A 22,520-nucleotide genomic window follows, 5' to 3' on the forward strand; every position below is an offset into this window, starting at 1 on the left:
CGCTGTACTTTATGCAAATGTTGTTGTTGTTTTTTTAACTATAACAGACGGATGTATCGTACATTCACAAGAAAAGCCTTTCCAAGAAGTCATCAATACCAAACATTTTAGCTTTCCTCCGTCATGCTAATAGAGGGACGCTAAAAGCAGCAGTCCTAAATTATTTTTTATAAGTAAAAGCTCTTTTTAATTAAACTTATATGAAACATTGAATTTGTACCCAGCTGTTTCACTGTCTTGTGATATCATTTATTAAGAATTGGAGGCTTTATTGTGCTTTATTCATTGTTTATTTTTAGATAATGACGCGTAGTGTGGAGGTTAGGAGAAGAAATTCATTATTTAGATTATCATTTTTATTTTTTATTTTTTTAAATTTTAAATACTTAATGGATTGTGTAGCATTTAATACTGATCATTACTGTTGTATTTTTTTATTGACAAGAAAGTAACTGAAGTACATACACACACATTTTATGGGTATTTTTATTATATTACTACTTGTACTTAAGTAAAGGATACTTAACCACTTTTATACGTGTAATATATAACAGATATTTAAATATTCCTACTGGTTCATTAACACGTATGAACATGTTGCTGCTGGTCGAGGAATTCCAATTTCTTTTGCATAGTTTAATAGAATAACTAGCTATAACACTACATCATGTTTTATGATGTCGGCATGAGCTCTGTATCTAAAACAATTACTTGAGTAACCTTTCATGTACTGGTTACAACTGGTTACCACTGGTAATCAGTAACTTAAGTTATCAAATATATGTGGAGTAAAAAGGACAATATTTGCATCTGAAATGTAGGCAAGTAGAAGTAGCAGAACATGTATTTATTCCAGTACAACTACCTCAGAATTGCACGTCAGTGTAACACTTGAGTACATGTACATGTACATGTACATGTACATGCTACGTGGTGCTGCTGAGGAGAGGGGGGGTGTTACTATCGTTCGGCTGCTGTGTCAGGAGGGTGACTGGGCGTGAGTGTCACATGCCGCCGCACAGGCTCAGTTTGACACCTCCGCTTCCCCCAGAGGAGACGCGCACGGTTCGGCTGCTAAACTTCTCTGGAGCTGCAGGAGAAAGGACGGCAATGGCGACCGCTGACAGCCAGGCAACCTTTGAGTCATGGCTCAGTAAGTAAACGGGGAAATATATAGAAGCGTTTTTTTACTTTTAGCTAAATGAATCTCATCACACATCTGAACTAACGATAACTGACAACTTGTTGTTTGCTAACGTCACAGCGCGTGCCTTGAGTTTAACTTAATTACAATAATAACTGCTTAGATTTACAATTGAGTTGTACATGTGTCGTTTCATTTTTTTAACTTTATCAAAATAAGTTTCGCATTGGTGCAGAAAGTATCAGTTGGAACAGGAAGTTGGTTAGACCATGCGCGCGCCTAGCTAGCGCTGGAGCGGTGTGTTGTGTTTGCGCTCATGTGCACGCGCATTGTGGCAGAACATTCGTACACAAGTTTTACTTTGAGTAAAAGTAGCAATAAATACACACGGACAAGTTAAAGACCAGCTTTTAAACATAAACTGGAACGTAAACAAGTTTACCCAGTAAAATGTACCTACATATGAAAAGTACTGTGAATACTGGTCTTAAATTTCCTTCAGATTAAAGTTTGATATCCTCTTTGCCTTTTTTTTTTTTTTTTTAATCTTTTTATATGAGCAATGCAACATCTGAATATTTAAAAGGACATAAAAACTCCATTCAACAGATACATGAAGGGGGGGAGTCTAATGAAAGCCAAAAAGTTCAAATTTAAATAGTAGTAAAAGTAAAATAATTTAGTATAACTACTTCTACTTAGCATAACATAGGTATTGATTCCCTGTTTTCTGTGTAGATCTGTCCATCTTCCATTTTCACTTCCTCATTAAATTGTGTAATTGTTTGCATATATTTCCAAGTATTTTTATCTAATCGAGGCACATTATGAAAATATGTTTTTATACGTTTAATCGGTTTCTCTGGTGTTCCAGACCAGGCCACAGACCCAAACAACCAGGAGGACAGATGGGACTGCATCCAGGGCTTCTACCAGCTCGTTGACCAGGAGGCTGATGGGTAAACTGAACACAGTCACCTCATCAAAGTCTTTTTAAGGCGTTCGCACACACACACATCGCCAAGTAGATTCTCAGATCATCCTCTTGCTTCGGACCTGAGCTGATGTTTTCGGGGGAGGCTGTTTGCTTCTAGATGTTACTTTATTGTAACTCTTTGAGAAAGAGTTGCTTCACATCCACGTTGCAGAAACAGCCTCTCAGTTACACCATCGTGCAAGAGAGAGGAGGAAAGAGAGAGGAGGAAGTCTGCAGCACCTTTCTGCCCTTTGACTCTTTTCTTAGTTTCTATATTAATGTGTTATAACGTCTCCATGCAGTGTAAATTAAAAGCAAGCACATAACATGTTGCTCACGTCCCACTCGGGCATTTTAAACGTGACTTGTTTTCTGCTTTCAGGCCACAGGTAGCCGTTCGTCTTCTCGCCCATAAAATCCAGTCTCCACAGGAGAAAGAGGCTCTGCAGGCTCTCACTGTAAGTTATCAGGTTCTTCATCTCTACATGTAGAACACAGATGACGCACGTCACACAGCTTCATCGGTTGTTAAATAGTCAGTGTATTCGTCTGTGAAGTTCAACAAGAGCCCTTCTTTTTTATTTATTAATGCAATGTATTATGGGTTTATGCACGGTATTTGTCATAGCGTCTTTTGGCGGTACGGACCATTCGTTGAAAACTAAATGTCTTTGTTCCGACCCTGGTAGAGGGCGGTGCTGTGAAGAACATCTGTGACTAAATTTCCTCACATGGCCCGAGTGACATGAGGGTTTTACTTGGCATTTTGAATCTGCTGTGACAGCACACGGTTTGTCATATAATGTAACTTAGGGAAGCTTCCTGAAGGTTCATGTGCCTCATGTCATGTGCTCTTTTTAAAAGGTGGTTGACCACGAAACCTGCTGTGACAAATCCGTTCTCTCTTTTCTTTGTATTGCGTAAAACCCAAGGGGCTTGTGTTTCTTTCATTTTCACATGTTGACAAAGCTTCGGTTGATTCTGACTTGGTGCTTTCCAGGTTCTCGAGGCATGTATGAACAACTGCGGGAAGAGGTTCCACAGCGAGGCCGCCAAGTTTCGCTTTCTCAATGAACTCATCAAACTCCTAGCGCCAAAGGTAATTATAGAGAGACAGGTGTCCTTTAGTTCCCTATTTGTGCATGTACCAGTTCCGTTTCATGAAGGCCATTATATAATCAACAGTAATGTAGCTGGTCTGCTCTGAGCTATTTGGGCAAAAGGCAAAGACGGCACACTTATTCATGTCTCCCAAAATAGAAATTTTGACTTTACTGGCAATGTTTTGTCCGGGTAGATTCATCTCTAAATGATTTTCTATTTACTTTACTTGAGACGTGTGTGTGTGTGTGTGTGTGTGTGTGTGTGTGTGTGTGTGTGTGTGTGTGTGTGTGTGTGATGTTTTGTTTTGTGTAATCAGACTGTTGAGTTTCATTTGCAGTGTCGTCGTGAATATTATAATGATAATAATAATACACTTCTAGAGCACATTTCAGATCACAAGTAACAAAGAGCTTCACACAAGACGGCAAAATAAAATCAACACAGAGCGAAATAGATTAATCCACTTTCAGTAATATGAAAAGACAAATAAAAAAAAGTCTGAAAATGAAAGTATAATCCAGATGAGCTCTGGGATAAAACCGTTTCAAGAAGCAATTTAAAACCCGTTGGGAATACAAGTTTTAAGAAACAGAGGAACCATAAATGCAAATCTAAAGCTACTAAACACCAATTTTAATCAAAATGATAGTCGAAAGAACCAAAAAATCCTTCATAATATTGATCATTTCAATTTATTAACAACATTTTGGCTCTCAGACCCTCATCAGTCAAATTCATACGAATAAACAATTTAAAGTCATTGAGCTCTTTGTGTAAACAAAACCATGCTGAGCTCTTCCAGTGGAAAATGTAATGGTACATTAACAAATCATCTACTACGCTACAAAATATATATATATATATATATATATATATATATATATATATATATATATATATATATATATATATATATATACACTGCTAAATCAAATAGAATAATACAGATCAAAAGATCAACAGGAGAACAGTTTAAAGAGTTAAAGACGAATTAAAGAATGTAACAGTTGCTCCCTGAGGATCAACGCTGATGGGACTGACCTGGTTGATCTTTCCTGAGCAGTACTTTGGCGCCTGGACTCCACAGAAAGTGAAAGACAGAGTGACGGAGGTCCTCTACGGCTGGACTCTTTGGCTAAAAGACGAACCCAAGATTCAGGAAGCTTACAACATGCTCAAGAAACAAGGTCTGGATGCAACTAACCTGCCCAACAACACTTCAATTATTCACATGATCTATGATCAGTTTAGAGATACATAAAAGAGCGATATATATTGTAATGTGTTGCTTTGTGTTATGCCCTTCCCCCCCAAGAATAAATCCACCTTGCCCTTCTTTTTTGTTATTTAAGGTATTGTGCAGAAAGATCCCAAACTACCAGACGCAGTTATAATGACGCCTCCAACGCAAAGAACCACAGACTCTGTTTTTGACCAGGAGGACAAGGCCACCGTGAGTGTTTGTGTTTAATATCCTCTAATGTAACGTTTGCTTTCATCCTGCTAAAAACAGGATGTTTCTGTATCATCAGCTGTTAGCCAGATTACTGAAAAGCGCCCGTCCTGAAGACCTGGAAGCAGCCAACAAACTGATTAAAAGCACCATCAAAGAGGTGAGCGGGGCTGCTGGCCATGTTTACATGCATGCAGCTGTAATAACTGTATGAGTTTGATATTGATTTGTGTGTGTGTGTGTGTGTGTGTGTGTGTGTGTGTTTGTGTGTGTGTTTCAGGAGCAGGAGAAGGCAGAGAAAGTGTCAAAGCGCGAATCGACTCTGAAGGAGGTGGAGAGCAGCACCGAGCAGCTCAGAGAGCTCCTGGACCAGCACACGCTCGCTGGAACCTCGTTGCAGCCGAGTGATGACGTGAAGGTATGTCGGACATTTTCACAGACTGACAATCAATCAGTTGCTTCTCTTCGAGTACAACTGATACACGCTGGTCTGTCCCTTGTTACGAAGAGGTCATCATTGCTAAATAGAAAGATACGTTCACAACAACTCAAAGTGTGAAGTTCAAGGCATTGAAAGTGATATCTGCAGATATGTTGTGTGGAAGTGTGACTCAACATTTGAGCCCCTCCCTCCCCGGCTGCAGGCCTCGTACGAGCGCTGCGACCGACTGAGGCCCAGCTTGTTCCGCCTGGCCAGCGACACGACGGACGACGACGCGGCTCTGGCGCAGATCCTGGCGGCTAACGACGAGCTAACGCTCGTGGTAAACAGCTACAAAGACCGAGTGGGAAAGAGAGAGTGTAACGGCGGACGAGGACGAAGTAGAAGTGAGGAAGAAGTGGAGGGTAAAAGTATGTTCTGTACTTTCCTAGTAGTCCCTGTGGACACCAGCTTGTTTGTGTGTGTGTGTGTGTGTGTGGCTCCGCTCTGTGCTGCTCATCTTTGACTCTGTCTCGTCTTGTTCCTCCAGCTCCAAAGAGTCCCAGAGAGATTAAAAGTTACCACCTCATCGACCTGTCGGCGCTGGACTCTCCGCTCACACGCAGAAAAGCCGATTCACCACCGTCCTTTGAATCCTCTTCACCCATGTTTTCCTCTCTTCTGGAAAGTACCTTCCATTCAGCGGCTGAGCAGGACTTAAATCAATTAGGTAGGCCCGCGTTCGTATTCTAGCTTGTTCTCTCTCTCTCTCGCTCTCTCTTTCACAGTGATGACTCATAATGTAATGATGTTCTGTCCTGTGATTACAGAGTTAGATCATCAGACTCAAGAGACCACAATGTCGTATTATGAAGAACTCCTACAGGTGAAGCTTGGATGTCAAGTTTAAAGATTAACACTGTTTTAAAAGATTTTATTTGGAAGAGTGTTTAACACGGTTCTGTCTTCTTCTGTCAGCTCAATGGAGAGGTTCAGATGAAGACTGCTGAGCAGAACGGGGGGAGAGGTGTTGTGTTGAGAGCCCGGGGATGTGGGGGGAGCAGTGCTTCATCTAATGGGACTAGCATTTGGTAAGGATGGAGGAAAGAAAGTCTCTAGTCCAGGATGCGTTTTTGCCTTATTTCAAGCTTGTTCCCCGGCTTTATTTGCGGTCCTGATTTCTTCTATCAGGTCACTCCCTCACGATCAACAATTTACGACAGAGTCGGAATCACCGTCCAAGTCGCAGAAACAGCTCAGTGAAATGTCTGCATATCCAGTGAAATTCAGCCCAGAACTCCTGAAAAACATCTTCGTTCCAATGGAAACCATCAAATCCAGTATGTTTATTTGGCCAAACAGCTGGCTGAACTTTGTGCTTCATAGTTCCTTTATTATGTGTTTTATCGCCCGCTTTTCTAAACGTCTGCTTCTTTTCTCGTTCGCGACAGGAAACCTTGAGCCGATCGCTGTGTACGATCGCGGCGGCGTCCACGTCTCGCTCCATTTTGCCAAAGACTCTCCGCCGGGTCATCCGGGTGTCGCTGTGGTCGTCATCTCCACGGTGAACACATCTGCCCTCCATGTGAAAGACTTCCTGTTCCAAGCTGCTGTTCCAAAGGTAAAAAAAAACAAACAACAACTGCAATTCATAATCTCTTAATTTAAGGAGCGTGGATGGGAACTGAAACTGAGTGATCTGTGACGTGTTTTAAATGTTGATTAATCAGAATCAGAAACAGCTTTAGGTAGGTTTAGGTAAGTAGGTTTTCACATGCAAGGGATTTGCATAATGTAAAAACAAGTACTGCAAAAGTAAAGAATCCTAAATATAAATTAAGCATCTTGGGCCGCTGGTTCACATTGTTTAAGTCATCGATCAACCAAAAACATAAAACATCTTCATGCTTTTCTACATTTTATATCATTTAGAATGTATGATAATAATAATACACTTTAGTTAAGTAGCACCTTTTCATGACATAATATGCAGCTCGAGGTGCTTGACAGGAGAAACAAATCAATAACACAGGTATTAAACACAGGAAACACAAGGAGCCAAAACAATAAAAGAAAACAAAGGATAATACTAGTAATTTGATAATTGTAAAAACAATTTTAAGATATAAAAACCATAAAACAAAAAATAAATCGGAGCTCTTAATACATCTTGGATCATTTAAAAATGTCTCCATAGGTGCAAAGAACTCGTGACAGGTATTAATCATATTTTTGACATCCTCTCGATTTAAGCATTTAACAGATGAAGTGAAAATATAAGCATTAATGCAAATAATTTGTCAACATTTGTAAATGTCGTCTCTTGTACTCTTTCATGTTTTTTTGAATTGAAAAATAATCCATCACAATATCAGTTTTCACATGTAACACCATGTTTGGTTATAAACAGCTGCTACATCTTCCCCCGGTAGAGTCTCTGTGTTAAAGCTCACCATGTAGACAAGCTGATGCCCGGTGCTGATTGGTCGCTGCTCCTTCATACTGATTATGTGTTAGTTTCATCGTGGTACTGGCGCCCCCTCCTGGAGACACTTCAGATTGGCCAGACTTTGTGAAAAATGTTCAATTTGCTTCTTTTTTTTTTTTTTTTACATTTTATTGACATCCATCATTCAACGATTTGCTGTCCCGACCGGATTCCCATGAATGAGTTGAATATCCGTTTAAATGTGACTTTATTACTTGTCCTGCAGACCGTGTTGGTGAAGCTCCAGCCGGCCTCGGGGACAAACTTACCTTCATACAACCCTCTCCTGCCCCCGCCGGCCATCTCCCAGGTCCTCCTATTGGCTAATCCTCAGAATGTGAGTTTGAGGAGCGCCGTGGATTTACATTAATAAAGCCTCAACATGCTAGTGGTGACTTCACCGTTACTTACCGTACATAAAACGGACCTGTTTATAAGTGCGTTTGTGTTTATAAGTATGTTTTATAATAGGGGCTGTGCTGTTGTATTGGTGGAAGAAGTACTCAGATATTTTACTTAAAAGTAGCAGTACTACATTAATACAAGTACAAATATAAGCAAAAGATATTACCAAAAGTAAGTACTTGTTATGCAGAAGAGCCCAGTTCAGAATTGTATTATATTATAATATTTCATAATAGTTATTGATGCATGATAATTACTTTATAACCTACTGGGTAGCTTGTGAATTCTTATTCTTATTCATGCGACTTTATTAATTATTGGTTTGAATTCTGTGAACTTTGACTGTCAATCAAAACTAATAATGTCCTACAGCCAGTGGCTTTTATATAGCAGCTGCGAGTGACTTTTGCTAATGTTCCACTCTGGTCATAGTATGGTTTGCCATAAAAAGTCATAATATAGGGTGTAATAAATAAGTAATTGTATACAGTATATCATAAAGAAGTCATAGTGTAGCATGTAGTCGTATGTACGAGTCACATGTTTGGCCTCTTCCTTTAGCGGAGGGTGCGTCTACGCTACAAGCTGACACTGACACACGGAGACCATCAGCTGAACGAGGACGGAGAGATCCACAACTTTCCTGACTGGACCTCTTTGATCGGCCACTAAAAACACTTCTTGGACTGAAAAAAACAAAACAAACAACAACTCTGGAATGCGAAATCTAGATTGTGAAAGCAAACGAGAGTAACATGAAGAAAAAAAAAACCCAACAAAAAGGTGGGAAATGCCTGCAGTCGATCCTCATGAGGTAAACAACAAACAAATATCAAAGCTGTATTTTGGGAAATTTAAGATATCGTGTTTTCTGATGCATTAATGATAAAACCTCAGAAATATTTCCATTACTCTTAAAAGGTGAGTAAACTCTACATCGCATGTTGAAATGTCACAGCTGTGGTGGGGTTGAACAACTGCTGCCTGTTGTTGAGGCGCAGTTCGTTCACTGTACCCATGTGTTTGCTGACGCGGTGCCGGTTATGTCTGCACATGACAAAAAAGGTATTTATTTGCGCTAGAGCGTTTGTGACCTAAAAAAAAAAATTCCAGTTAAGATGGAAAATGTGATGTTTTTAATAAGTATTTATGTTAAGAACGAGGTTGTCTTAAGGAACGAATGTGTGAGAAAACAATTGTATTTGCGGGTATTTTGCTGGATTTGGCTGCATGATTGATGAAAAAAAAACCGTAATGCTGTCGATGCACTGACGTCACGTTTTTATACAAGCTGTGTTTTTAAGCGCTGCAACTTAAAACACGAGCAAATGAGGGAAAGATCTTCACCACTACGACTAATCTTTGGGAGCATTTAGAAAACCAAATAATTCGTCAAAAACATAAAGCACAAGCAAATCAAGAAAAGATTTCTCTGAACCTCCACACATGTAGCTTACAGATACAGAAAATGGGCACAAAGAAAAGTGCTGCAACTTACAATGTAAATGAATGAAAAACGTCTTTTTTTTCACAGTTGTAAAGATCATTTCTTGATTTGCTTTGTTTTCTTCCGTTTGTTGTTACGACATGCTAAAGAGCGCTGAGCTCTGTCACTGTTGATTTCATGTGTTCAGTGTTTCCTCACCAGCTGTTTCATACTGTGAAGCGTTATCGTTTTATCAACCTGTTTTATCGTCTCTTACTGTCAGATATACGCACGTTTAAAGCGGGTTGCACGTAAAGTTGGTCACATTTTTTTTTTTTGGACGACTTCAAGCCAAACGTGAATGTTTCTGTCAACGCTTCCATCATACTGTTGCTCTGCCACATGTCATCCATAAATACACACGGTCCGTAACACGGTGCACGACCAAATCACCCAAATCCAAAAACAAGATCAAGGTTTTTACGATCATAAAATGTTATTATTTATAAATTATAACTATTATTTATTGTTTTCTTTGTGTCGTCATTCAGACAACTCTTGAGATTTATTTAAACGGCTTGTTTAATCAATCCAGCGGTACAAAACTTAGATTTACTCTGCTTACATTTTATTTCCCATCAAGAAAACTGGATTTTCTTTTCTCAAAACTGACTTTATTGATTGTCATAATTGTTGGCAATTCATTTTCCGTTGATGGACTCGTTTCAGCTCTGAATAAAACACACATTTGGTAACAATAAAATCCCGCCAGTGATTAGCTGACTGTAAATGACAGAAATCCGTGTGCCGTGTTTTACTCCCTCTATCTAAGAAGTAGCTGACTGGTTAGTTCTACTTCTGTAGAACTTGTACTTCGACTGTAGAAGCTGTAGGACGAAAAGTAAAGTCTGGGACATCGTTTATTTTTTGGGGTTATCCGTCTGTCTGTCCGTCCCATTCCCATAAAAATAAATATCTCAGGAACGCCTGGGGGTCAGTTCTTCAAATTTGGAGTAAAAAGAAAAAAAGAAAAACTAATTGTAAAAAAAAAAAGTCATAGTATAGTGTGTCGAAAAAAGTCAGTACAGTGTGTTGGAAGTTGTCATAAAAAAGTCTTTCATTGTCATAGTTCACTTGACATACTATTGTGTTGAAAAAATAAAACAATAGTACAGTAAGTCGTAAAAAGTCATAAAAATGCCATAGTATTGTCTGTCGAAGAAGGTCATAAAAAAAGTCATATGTATGTTGAAAAAAGTCATAATACAGCTTGTTGAAAAAGTCAATATATTATGGTCAAAAAAGTCATTAAAAAAGCCATAGTATAGTATGTCAAAACATTTTTTTAAAAGTCATTCAATGTCGAAAAAGTTGTAAAATATAAAATTGTTCCTTCGACATACTATACTATAAATTTAGTTTTTTTCAACCTACTATAATATCATTTTTTTTGGACATTTTTTTGGACATACTATCATGACTTTTTAATGACGTACTATACTATGACTTTTTTAGACACACCCAAGTCTTTTTTAGTATTTATGAAATAGTATACTATGCTTTATTGCATTGTTTTTGACATACTCCACTATGACTATTTTTGACACGCTCTACTGACTTTGTCATGAAAATTCCAGTCCAGATCCTTTCCAGTGTTATTATTATTATTCAGAGGAGAACGATATCAGAGACCTGCAACTGAAAAGAAATCCATCCGTCAACTTCATTGATCATATTTATTATATGACATCAGCAGATTAAAATACATGTTTATTATGTACACATATGAAACAGGGGTGTTAGATAAAGTGCCAAATTACATTTTTACAAAAAGAAAAAAAAAAAAAAAGAAAAAAAGGGATTTGTGGAAGACCATCATCACACCCACGTACCCTGGTCCCACAGTTCATTGCTTAACGGACGAGTAGCCTTGTTTGGAGGAAGGCTGAATTACTCAGTGCTGGTCGTGGGTCAGTTTGGCACGATTCACCCGGGAATCAAACTCACAGTCTGGTAGCGGTGAAACTGTCGTTATGGGATGAATACTGGGTGTGTGTGTGTTTTTGTTTTTTTTTTTTTTTTCAAACATGAACAGACATCGACACATACGACAGGTCAGCCTTTTGAGTTGGACTGCAAATGTTTCCACCTTGACGAGGTGGTCCAGATATCATTCAGAACCCAGCATTGTTGCTCTACGGTTAGTATGTGAGGAGGTTAAACTGTTCCTAGACCAGAGCCCAAAGTTGTTCTTAGCATCCTGTTCACAAGTGGAAAGTTTTTGTAGTAAATATAAGACAGACATTTTCCAGACTTTTTTTTTTTTTTTTTTTTCTCTTTTCTGACAAACAGAGGAAGTTGACATTCTTTTAACAGTTGTTGGTCATTGTGTTCCTAATAAACAAGACGGTGAAAGAGAGATGATGGGTAGTAGTCCATGAGATCGCACTTAATTGCATGTATGCATTTTAGTTGTTTTTTTTCCAGGAGCTACAAAAGGTCGATAAAACAGTTTCCCCACTTTTTATTATCCTCCGTTTTTTATTCCCTACGGCAGTGATGGATGTACAGATACTCTGTGATGAAGACGCAAAAGTCTTTCTATCACTACCAGTTGATTAAGACGCTGCAACGGTCAGGAAGGCGGATGCTCCGGTGCTGCTCCGTCATGTTTGTTTAAGACGTCTGCAGTTGAGCCTTCAGCTCTTCATCCTCTCCTACGACGGACTTACTTCCAACTGTCGAAGCCTTTCGGGCTCCAGTTATGCACTTTTTAAAAATCTCTCGTTAACTTCTATTCACTGACCCTGTTGAGGTATGTTTTCACACCCAATCAACATTCCTCTTCCTCTTCCTCCTCCTCTCCAGCTTCATCCTCAACAGGCGCCTCCTCCTCCTCTTCTGCTTCTTCCGACTCTCCTTTCTCCTCTTCGATATCTTCCGTTTCTCCGACCTCCTCCTCAGCTTTGTCCTCCATTTCTGCTTCCTCCTCCACTTTCTCTTCTGTCTCACCCTCCTCTTGTTCTACGTTTTCCTCAGTCTTTGTTGCCTCCTCCCCCTCTTCTTCTTCTTCTTCTTCTTCCTCCTCCTCCATCCTTCCCTCCTCTTTTTCCTCCACTTCTGCCTCCTCATTTTCAAATTCCTCTTCTACCTTTTCCTCACCTTCACCTTCCTCAGTCTTCGTCTCCTCATTTTCTGCAGCATCCTTGCCTTCCACTTCTTCTTCCTGCTCTTGATCTCCTTCCTGTTGTTGCTCATTCTCTTCCTCCTCTTCTTTAGTCTCCTCTTCCTCCGCTGCATCGTTCACTTCAGTTCGGTCTTCTTCTACTTCCTCTGCATGTTCCTCCTCCTCCTCCTCCTCCTCCTCTGCGTTCTCCTTCTCCTCTTCTTCTTCTTCTTCTTCTTCGCCCTCTCTTTCTCCAGTCTCCTCCTCCTCCTCCTCCTCCTCCTCCTCATCATCTTGGACTCCGTTGTGCTCGCTGTTGTGATTCTCCTCGTCTTCTTTCTCAGTTTCTACGTCGTCCTGCGTACGGTCCTCACCCGCGTCATCACAGGCGCTCATCCTGCCGTTGCTCCTCAGGTGTATGTGGTTGTGGTTGTTGTGCTCCAGGTCCTCCAGGCTGAGTTCGAACTGGAAGCGGTCGTGCTGCAGGTGTCTGTCCGGGGGAGGTGAGGGGGACTGGGGCATGGTGTTCAGATACCACTCCCTGTTCTCCTCCAGCGTGTCCAGCAGCTCCTGGGCGTCTGGGTGCACCAGGTCAGCCCACGTCTCCCACAGCGGGTGGACGATGTAGTCGATGAAACCCACCTGGAAAAGAAAAAGAATCACACCTGACGCCATGACAACAAGGGGAATACGCTGGACTGCTTTCTCGCCCAGAGTTTGATGAGAAGACTGATACCATTCTCATGTTTGTGTGGTAAATATGAAAAGGTATAGCCTGCAGCCAGTTAGCTTAGCATAACTACTGAAAACAGAGGAACAGCTAGCATGGCTTTGTCCAAATGTAACAAAATCTGCCTACCAGCACATCTTAAACTCATACATTAACAGATTATATCTTTGTTCTATCCGTCCAAGTGAAAATTTGACAATTTTTCCTCCAATGACAGAGGATATTGTACTTTGTACACACCGTTAAGCCCCCCCCCCCCCCCCCCCCCCCGAGGCAAACTTGTGATTTGTGATAACAGGCTATACAAATAAAATTGAATTCAATTAAAAATATTGAAATTAACTTTGGGCAGAGCCAGGAAAGCCGTTAACGTTTATTCCCAAACATCTATCATACAGACATCGGAATGGTATCAATCTTCTCATTCAACTCTCGGCAAGAAAGCAAATGAGCTTTTGAAGTATTCAGAAAATCCAACTGGCAGAACATCTCAAAATTTCTTTTCTTTTTTTTTTTTTTAATCTAAGTACAGAATCAGTAACCAGAAGTTTGACAGAGAAAAATGTCACTGTTTAACATCATGGATATCAAAGGAGGCACTGAAGCTGGTGCCAGCTGGATGTTGACACAGTTGTGATACATGCATCCAAAATACAATAACAAAAGTTTTAATGATTGCCAGAATGTATCTTAAGTTATTCCAGGCTTCGTTACTGTGCCAGATTTATGAAAAACAATGTTTTTTCTGCCTCTTTCTCTTGCCACGATGCAAAACAAGAATTAATTGTAATTATTTTGGTGATCCTTTGACTTATATTCTAGCGCCGTCATTCAGGTGAATTCTTTTTCCAATATTTTGGTTTATGACCATCAGTCTCAGCTCTACTTTTAATTTAATTACATACTTTGACTTTTACTTGACATACTATACTATAACTTGTGACATAGTTTTTCAAGATATAATATACTAATATATACAACATACTATATTATGACCTATTTTGTATCACAAACCATCATTTTTTATGACATACTATACAATGACTTTAATATGATATGGTACACTTTGACATTTTTGATAAACTACTTTTACTCTTTTATCACATACTTTTGACTTGTTTGACTTTTTATGACGTACTTTACAATAACTTTTTTTTACTATACTATGACTTTCTTTAGATGCTCAACATGTTTGTGTTGATTTAACTAAAACGGTCGTTTTTTTGAAGATGCAGTTTTATCATAATCAAATTTCCCTCCACGAGTGAAACTTGTGTTTGTCAAACAATGGCCTAAAAAAAAAAAAAGACCATTCACACGTCTAACAGTCTTCACAATAAACTGAAGGGTTCAAGCTTCAAACACAGTTTCCAATCAACCAATTTGTAAAGTGGACGGGAGAGCGAGGTTGAGCGGTACCTGACTCTTCTCCACGGAGGCGGTGTGCTTGTCACACATGGCACTGATCTCCATCCCTCTCTCTCGCTCCTTGTCACCCTGTCGGAAGAACTCCTCCATGATCCTCTCCGTCCACTGCCTGTATAACGGCAGCGCCTTGGTGGGGTTGCTCAGGTCTGCGCAGTGCACCATGTTCCTCAGCACCTGAACGCACACATCGCACAGTGCAGATAACAATGTGTTCAGTAGATTCTCGCTCTGGTGGCCGTGGTCCGCGTGAGCAGCCGTACCGGCAGAGACTGTTACCTGTATCCGTTCTGTGTAGTGGTCCAGGAGCAGCACGCCGGAGCTGGTCACCTTCTTGGTCTCCACCATGGTCTTCAGATCAGCCAGTAGGGTCATGTGTTTGGACATGTCTGTGGCCAACACCTGCGGACAGAGACAGTTAGAAACAAATAGAGAAGAAGCACAAAGGTCCAAACTAATCTCTGACCTTATCTGTCAAATGAAACCAAAAACCAAGGATGAGTGATGTGATGTTATTTGTCTTATATTCTAAGTGGTGCGCCGTGAGATGTGGCGGGAAATGTCCTGACCATATCGATGACGAGCTTGCGAAGGCTCTGGCGTTGTCGCTTGGTGAGGTTCTGGAAGATGTCACAGTGTTCCTGGTGCAGAAGCTTGAAGCCCACAGCGAGGTGGTGGTTCTCCAAAACGGACTCATCGTTATACATGAGGGCCAGCTCAGAGTCTGGGCACAGTGAAGAGAGAGAGAGAGAGAGAGAGAGAGATTATACCTTTTGTCTCTGTCTGTCTGTGTGTGTGTGTGTGTGTGTGTGTGTGTGTGTGTGTGTGCGTGTGTGTGTGTGTGTGTGCACTCACTAGTGTTGATGAGGAACTGATTGGAAACCCCGGGGTGGTCTACATCGTGGATCGCTGCAGCGAACAGAGCAGCGAGGATCTCCAGGTCGGTGAAGACGGCCTGAGAGGAACAAGAAGTCAGAGAAAACTCGATATTCTCGTCTCTTATTTTAAGTTTTTATCCAAAGAAAATATGTTAATTTGTCTGTTTATTTAGTAAGTAAAATCTTGATTTGCAATGTCACTTTGTAGTTGAATCCTGCTTTCTAAGAGGAATCTTTCATTCATAAAGGACTTCCTTTATTCGTCACAAGAGGACTTAAATCATTGTTGCTTGTTCACTTGAATTGAAGGTGTTTGTGAAGGCCGGCCTTGTGTTCCATGCTTGTGTTGTGAGTGGATGCCGCTCTAAAACTCTCTCTTTCATTACAACTTGACATCAGCCAAGGAGACGTAACACAAAGTAATGTAACATTTTTATATCATAATGGTTTTAATACAGTCAAATGCTCTTTGACAACCTGAGTACAGCTTGCAAAAATACAAATAGTATAATAAGTTAGTATATATACATTTTTAATACTTAAATCTTTTTGATTATTATCATCTCTACACATTGCACATATTCTCTATACTTTATACTCTGAGCTTTTGCACATTCCTGCACAAATATCTTAATTTTATTAGCCGTTTTAACAAAGGTCACAAAAACTTAATTTTTTCATCTGAAACTTTGCTGAAATTGCAGTCAGCGTTTTGACCAATACAAAAAAAAATGACCTTTCTGCTCAGGCACTAAACTGGTGACTTGTATCATTTGAAGTCTTTATCTACAAAGCCTTAGCTAATCTAAGACCTTCATATATCAGCGACTGGCTTCCATTTGGAGCATGACATGTGCTATACAAATAAAGTTATTATTATCATAAATTAGATGTAATTAGATTTAGCTTAGTCCATGAAGGGATGTGTGTGTGTGTGTGTGTGTGTGTGTGTGTGTGTGTGTGTGTCAACATACATCAAGAGCAGGTGTGGACAGGAGGACGTGTGTGGACTGGGTGACGTCCGCAGCATGCAGGCTGTTGTGGTACGCTACATTTCCATGGTAATGGTCCTCCAGGGTCATCACATAAGTGACGAAGGTGTCGACCGGGATACGAAACGTCTTCAACAGCTCTCGCTCCTGATGAGGGAGGACATGGAGCCACAACTTCACACACACACACATGTACAAACACGCGCATCACGTACATCAGCAAACCCAACACACACACACCCACACACACACACACTCTCTCAGTTTGTTTACCTGGAAGATGGTGTACATGATGCAGCTTAGAGGCCTGTTGTTGGAGAATTCTGCTAATCTGAATATGTTGAAACTCCATTTGTCCAGATCCTCCAACTCCTGCTCAAACACCACACAGGGACAGACATCATGTTAGAAATGTCCTCTCTAAAACCCACAATTCCAGCACCTTCGTGTATTACTTCAAGTATGAAGTACCCTTTAATAAAGGGGATTCTGGCTTGTATATGGGGTGAGGGATGGTTGGGACTGATAGTGGTGCTCCTCTATAGATTCATTAAATTGACTGTTGTGCACTCAAGAAAATTTCATGTGAATATTTTGTTTACTTGTTTCAAATTCAATAAAAATATCCTTTCGTCAATAACAACATTTTTACAAACTACTACCATTATGGTAACCAGATGGTTTGTTAATGATCTTGTGAATTCTCACAGAAAAAAACACTGGTTCCATCTTCTCTGACATTAATATATCCTGGATGTTTTACTCCTCTGTGATAATAAACTGAACGCCTTTGGGCTTCGGACTGTTTGTGGGACAAAACAATCCCTCTGAATAACTCACCTTGGGATTTAATAGATTGGTTATGGCAGCTTTTCAATATTTCTTTTGACATTTTATAGACCCAACAATTAATCAAGTAAATAGTTGTCAGAGAATTCAATGATGAACGTAATTGTGAGTCACAACCCTAAATTAGTGGAGTGCCAGTGGAATGCCATGGAGTCTGGTACGGACGTTCATGTTCCCCTCAGGATGAATTACCACTTTGGTGATTTAAAAACCAAAAGGCGAACCATCCTTTCCATCCTACTGTGGGCTTTTCAAACATTTGGCGCTACAGACCGGATGGAATTAAACAATGTGGCACCAAGCACAAAATACACACAAAATAAAATAACCAAGAAAATCCCAGCGAACGTTTGAGTACTATGAGCGCATCAACCCTGAAAGTGGCTTAGTGTTCAGATGAAAGTCTTAACACACTAAAAGAACACGCACGTCCCACAGAAAACCTCGCGCTTCAGTCTCAATGAGATACTAAAAGAGCCTCAGCCGTAAATCAGAAAAAGAAGAAAAGTGCAGCAGACAAACTTCCTCCATACTACTGGAAGGGTCAACTAAGACAAGACTGAAATAAAACTACGCAACAAGCAAAGACGCAAATCTACGGAACCCCCCCCGGTCCTGAAAGATTTATCTCGTGTGCACAAGGCACAAAGAATAAATCCATGTTCACGGTCCAAGTCTGAACACGGATTGATTTGTGAATCTTGTTTTGAAGTGAGTCAGAGGAAAAACAGAGAAGACAACGAGACCTTGGCAAGCTCATCCTCGTGGTCCGTGTTGACGCCGAAGCGAGGCATGGAGGAGCTGGAGAGGCTGGAGCTGTGAGACAGTTTCCTCACTCCAGTGATGTGACTCATAGATTTGTCTTTCAGGGTGGGAGACGGGATTTCCACGTCGTTCTGCTTGTCTGCAGATTGATGGACAAAACACATACACACACACACACACACACACATAAGATAGATGTATTGTTTTTATTTGGCATAAATAGGACGTGGACCAGAAAAGACACTGTGGTCCCACTCACCCATGAAGGTGCTGGAGATGTATTCAGACACCTGGTTGCCTGAGCGACTCATCTCTGACAGGTGGGACAGCTCTCTGTTCAGCATCCTCTTAAACTGAGAGCAAAACAGAGATATGAGTTTTAGGGATAACTAAGAGCTAAGATCCAATACAGAACTCTTTTTGGATATGGAACTTGTAATTAAGTCCATAATAATGTGCTGTAGTTTCTATCTTCAACAGATACTGAACGTTTACATATGTATTAGCCTGCTGATACGGTGGTTGGACTGGTTGGTTCAGGGATGTGTTGCAAACCTTGTTGGAGGCCATTTCGCTGACAGAGCGGTGTGTCTGAATGGTCTCCAGCTGGTCCAAGCACCAGTCCAGCTCCTCCAGAGTGTCCAGGGCGAGCTGCTGGTACTGCTGGTCTGATAGAGACGCCCTGGGACTGACGCACACTCCAGCCAGAGGAGACCTCCTGAGGACACAACGGCTCAGTTTGACCTGACCGACACTGCGGTCATCAAGTCATTGTTTTGTAAGTCAGGTCCCAAGACAAGTCACAAGTCAGATCACAAGTCAAGATTGACAAGTCACGAGTCAGGTCACAAGTCAAGACTGACTAGTCACAAGTCAGGTCACAAGTCAAGACTGACAAGTCACAAGTCAAGTCACAAGTCAAGACTGACTAGTCACAAGTCAGATCACAAGTCAAGATTGACAAGTCACGAGTCAGGTCACAAGTCAAGACTGACTAGTCACAAGTCAGGTCACAAGTCAAGACTGACAAGTCACAAGTCAAGTCACAAGTCAAGACTGACTAGTCACAAGTCAGGTCACAAGTCAAGACTGACAAGGCACAAGTCAAGTCACAAGTCAAGACTGACTAGTCACAAGTCAGGTCACAAGTCAAGACTGACAAGTCACAAGTCAGGTCACAAGTCAAGACTGACTAGTCACAAGTCAAGTCCAAAGTCAAGTCCCACGTTAAGTCACAAGTCAAGACTGACAAGTCACAAGTCAAGTCCAAAGTCAAGTCCCACGTTAAACCACAAGTCAAGACTGACAAGTCACAAGTCAAGTCACAAGTCAAGACTGACTAGTCACAAGTCAAGTCCAAAGTCAAGTCCCACGTTAAACCACAAGTCAAGACTGACAAGTCACGAGTCAAGACTGACAAGTCACGAGTCAAGTCACAAGTCAAGACAATGAGTCGGTACTGACTTGACTGGTGTTGTGGAGACGTTGGCAAGAATGGTGAAGTTGCTCCGCACTGATCGCAGACTGGCCAACACCTAAATAATAATAACAATAATAACAAATAATCAGAGAAATATACATATCCTAATGGTTGCTTTTAGAAATGACTAAACATGCTAATTTAAGCATTTTTCAACAGGTCAAAACATTGAAACACATGAGACATTTCACACAATGATTTATCTATTACTCACTTGAGCAAAAGGTGTGACGATGAAGTCCTCTCCTGTGTGCCTGAGAGAGTGTTGAAAATAAGAGCGGAAGCAGAGACGATTTTTCAACATATGACTAAAACCATACACACTCTAACCCCCCCCCCTCCCTTAAATCATTAAATCATCGTTTTTGTCTTTCTCCCCGAGGCTCACCCTTCGCTGGCGAGGGACGAGTTACGTGAGACCGTCTTGGGCGACATGTCGTAGTCCGAGTCTGAGCGGTAGAGGAAGGACTCCCGTCTCTGACCCTGGGGAAAGGAGGTGTGCAGGGTGAGGCCTGGACTCTGCGAACCCAGAGGGGTGTGACCTGGTGACACGCCATTCTCTGCTTCGTAACTGCACCATGAGGAGAGGAGGAAAAGTGAGCATCTGGAAAAAGCTTTGTGGGAGGAGTAAATAAAAGGTGTGTGTGTGTGTGTGTGTGTGTGTGTGTGTGTGTGTGTGTGTGTGTGTGTGTGTGTGTGTGTGTGTGTGTGTGTGTGTGTACCCGTCAGTGTCTGCTTGTGTGATGGAGATGCGTGGCGGGATGCGGAGGGGAAGGGTTGTTGGACGCGACACGTTGCTCAGGACCTCAGGTGAGCGCGTGCGATCTCGAGGGCGGAGCCAGCAGGGTACCTGTAGAGTTAGAAGGAAGGGTTAGTGTATGATAGTAGTCACCAGCTGTTTGACGTTTGTGCATGAAGTGTGGTTAAGTTTCTTATAGTTAACAAAATGAACCACAAATCATTCAATACCTTTCAGTGCAGCCAATACTTAACAATTTTGATTTGAATGTATTTTTTACTGTCCTTCTGGGCAGCCATGATGTTTCCAGTCAACAGAAATACAATTACCTTAATTAGTCAGATTGTTTTGGTAATTGGTAATGCTCAAGCAAGTCTTCCTATTGTTCCCAAATGAATGGAAGCCAGGAAACCACATACAAATTCTAAAACACAGTATTATGCTGTCTCGCTTGTTCATATAATTTGTAGTTAAACGGGCAAAAACATGCCAAATCAAAGAGTATTTGGAATGTCATTTCATTTAATGTTCACATGAGGGAGGGGGGGGGGGGGGGGGGGGGGGGGGGTTAATACCGGTCCCATGCAGGTTAATGCACCAATGCTTCGTTTCAATACCTGGAGACTAGATGAGAGTCGTCTGCTCCTCCCTCTGCGTAGCTCAGCCCCAAGTGTGGCTCCGGACGTATAAGATCGACTGTAGCGCGACGACTCCGCCTTCTCCCCAGCACCTGCTATATCGGAGTCTTTACCCTGTGAGACGGGGGGGGGGGGGGGAGAGCAGGCGATGGAGGCGGAGAGACATGAAGTGAGAGAGACAAAAACACACAGAAAAAACATGTTTCTTCATTTTAAATTCAGTAATAAAAATGAAAGTTGGTCCGCGCAGTTGTCATTTATGCACATTCACCAAAACCATGGTTACATATTCAAATACTGATGAGTGAAGACACTGCACAAAAAACGTGTATGTATGTGTGTTTACATGCCTGTGACTGTGTGTGTGTGTGTGTGTGTGTGTGTGTGTCTGGGATAAGGCCTCTACAGACTGAGCTCTTGGAGGCTGATCTGCACTGCAGTACCGTAGCAACAAAACACTGGGGGAATGGTAGCAGTTGCTAGGCAACAGTGCCGTGTTGCTTGCATGCTGTGTTTGATGTCGTCCAGACCCAGATGTGGAAAGATGCTCGCAACCACACACACACACACACGTACAGCACACACACACGCACACACACACACACACACACACATACACAAAGGTATAGGCACTCGCTCCTCATCATAATCAGTGCAGACGGTATTATGTCCTTCAGCACCCCCCCCCCAAAAAAAATAGCTGATTTACATAGAGCCTTCATTTAGCTGGGGCTCATTTACATACAGGACTATGACGGACTGAGTGGTTCACACTGTGCAAATGGAGGCGGGGGAGGACAAAACTGTCCACTCTGACTTCTGAGTGCGTCACAGACCTTGACAACAAGAACAAAGGGAGCCTTGGATAGATGTGTGAAAGTCACGAGGTTGGTGTGTCATAGTAAGAAAACACAAACACACACACACACACACACACACACACACACACACACACACACACACACACAGGCGGTCCAGTGTGACCGGACTGCTCTGCCTTTTATCTACTCTCTATTGGAACAAGAGTTAGCTGATTTTCTGGAGGTTCGTTTGTATTCTCACCTCTTCTCCAGTCACAGACAGCACGCTGCGGCTCTTCTTCATCCTGATTGGCTCGTTCTGGGCCCCAGGGCGGAGCGTTCCGGAACCCAGGCATGCAGAGCAGGTGGAGAGCCAGGACCGGAGAGGTCAAAGGTCACTGCAAGGTCAAAACCGGGGGGGGTCAGACCGGGTCACAACCGGCCCCCATCGGAGCTGACTCGGCCAGCAACCGCCTCGCTCGCGCTCTCTCCCCGCCCCTCCGTCTCCAGGTGGCTGAAACCAGGCGTCAACCTGCCGTTTAAATGCTAAAGGTGCATTTAAATGCCCTCGGAGGTTCCAGGTTCAGTCTGAGGTGGACGGCCCTTCCTTTCGATCTGTTGAATGTCCACCTGCCCCCCCC

General features: G+C 41.7%; 2 protein-coding genes across 4 annotated transcripts; one reads left to right on the forward strand and one right to left on the reverse strand.

Annotated features, from left to right (window-relative positions):
* Nucleotides 1–1,027: 1,027 nt before the first annotated feature.
* Nucleotides 1,028–11,497, forward strand: LOC137884691 (ADP-ribosylation factor-binding protein GGA1-like). Of its 2 annotated transcripts, none has more exons than XM_068726606.1 (16): nucleotides 1,028–1,153; nucleotides 2,019–2,103; nucleotides 2,503–2,578; nucleotides 3,121–3,219; nucleotides 4,288–4,411; nucleotides 4,577–4,677; nucleotides 4,757–4,837; nucleotides 4,958–5,095; nucleotides 5,322–5,529; nucleotides 5,649–5,828; nucleotides 5,929–5,984; nucleotides 6,077–6,189; nucleotides 6,290–6,438; nucleotides 6,550–6,719; nucleotides 7,813–7,923; nucleotides 8,553–11,497. In XM_068726606.1, the coding sequence occupies exons 1-16, from the start codon at nucleotides 1,111–1,113 to the stop codon at nucleotides 8,661–8,663; spliced, it is 1,845 nt and encodes a 614-aa protein (XP_068582707.1). In that variant the 5' UTR covers nucleotides 1,028–1,110; the 3' UTR covers nucleotides 8,664–11,497. The 2 variants fall into 2 exon arrangements, with proteins under 2 accessions (XP_068582707.1, XP_068582708.1); XM_068726607.1 differs by having other exon boundaries at nucleotides 5,322–5,523.
* LOC137884690 (3',5'-cyclic-AMP phosphodiesterase 4C-like) lies at nucleotides 11,285–22,413 on the reverse strand. Of its 2 annotated transcripts, XM_068726603.1 has the most exons (16): nucleotides 22,142–22,413; nucleotides 21,059–21,193; nucleotides 20,425–20,552; nucleotides 20,091–20,273; nucleotides 19,917–19,956; nucleotides 19,687–19,757; nucleotides 18,778–18,940; nucleotides 18,482–18,575; nucleotides 18,204–18,361; nucleotides 16,882–16,980; nucleotides 16,591–16,755; nucleotides 15,594–15,693; nucleotides 15,308–15,462; nucleotides 15,018–15,140; nucleotides 14,733–14,915; nucleotides 11,285–13,225 (listed from the first exon to the last, which is right to left on the reverse strand). In XM_068726603.1, exons 1-16 carry the CDS (start codon nucleotides 22,181–22,183, stop codon nucleotides 12,251–12,253), a joined length of 2,814 nt encoding a protein of 937 aa, XP_068582704.1. In that variant the 5' UTR covers nucleotides 22,184–22,413; the 3' UTR covers nucleotides 11,285–12,250. The 2 variants fall into 2 exon arrangements, with proteins under 2 accessions (XP_068582704.1, XP_068582705.1); XM_068726604.1 differs by lacking the exon at nucleotides 16,882–16,980.
* Between the last annotated feature and the right edge of the window lie 107 nt (nucleotides 22,414–22,520).

The sequence above is a fragment of the Cebidichthys violaceus genome, unplaced genomic scaffold, assembly GCF_023349555.1.
Source record: "Cebidichthys violaceus isolate CVI_PGR_0920_01 unplaced genomic scaffold, fCebVio1.0.p SCAF_4, whole genome shotgun sequence".
In the NCBI taxonomy this organism is placed as follows: domain Eukaryota; kingdom Metazoa; phylum Chordata; class Actinopteri; order Perciformes; family Stichaeidae; genus Cebidichthys; species Cebidichthys violaceus.

Bases quoted from the DNA above. Each gene is read 5' to 3' on its own strand.
- LOC137884691 (XM_068726606.1), top strand. From the start codon at position 1,111: ATGGCGACCGCTGACAGCCAGGCAACCTTTGAGTCATGGCTCA. The intron at 4,678-4,756 runs GTGAGTGTTTGT...CTGTATCATCAG, and splicing joins ACCAGGAGGACAAGGCCACC to CTGTTAGCCAGATTACTGAA. The intron at 6,439-6,549 runs GTATGTTTATTT...CGTTCGCGACAG, and splicing joins AATGGAAACCATCAAATCCA to GAAACCTTGAGCCGATCGCT.
- LOC137884690 (XM_068726603.1), bottom strand. From the start codon at position 22,183: ATGAAGAAGAGCCGCAGCGTGCTGTCTGTGACTGGAGAAGAG. The intron at 19,957-20,090 runs GTGAGCCTCGGG...ACACTCTCTCAG, and splicing joins TCGTCCCTCGCCAGCGAAGG to GCACACAGGAGAGGACTTCA. The intron at 15,463-15,593 runs GTGAGTGCACAC...CACTGTGCCCAG, and splicing joins TCAGTTCCTCATCAACACTA to ACTCTGAGCTGGCCCTCATG.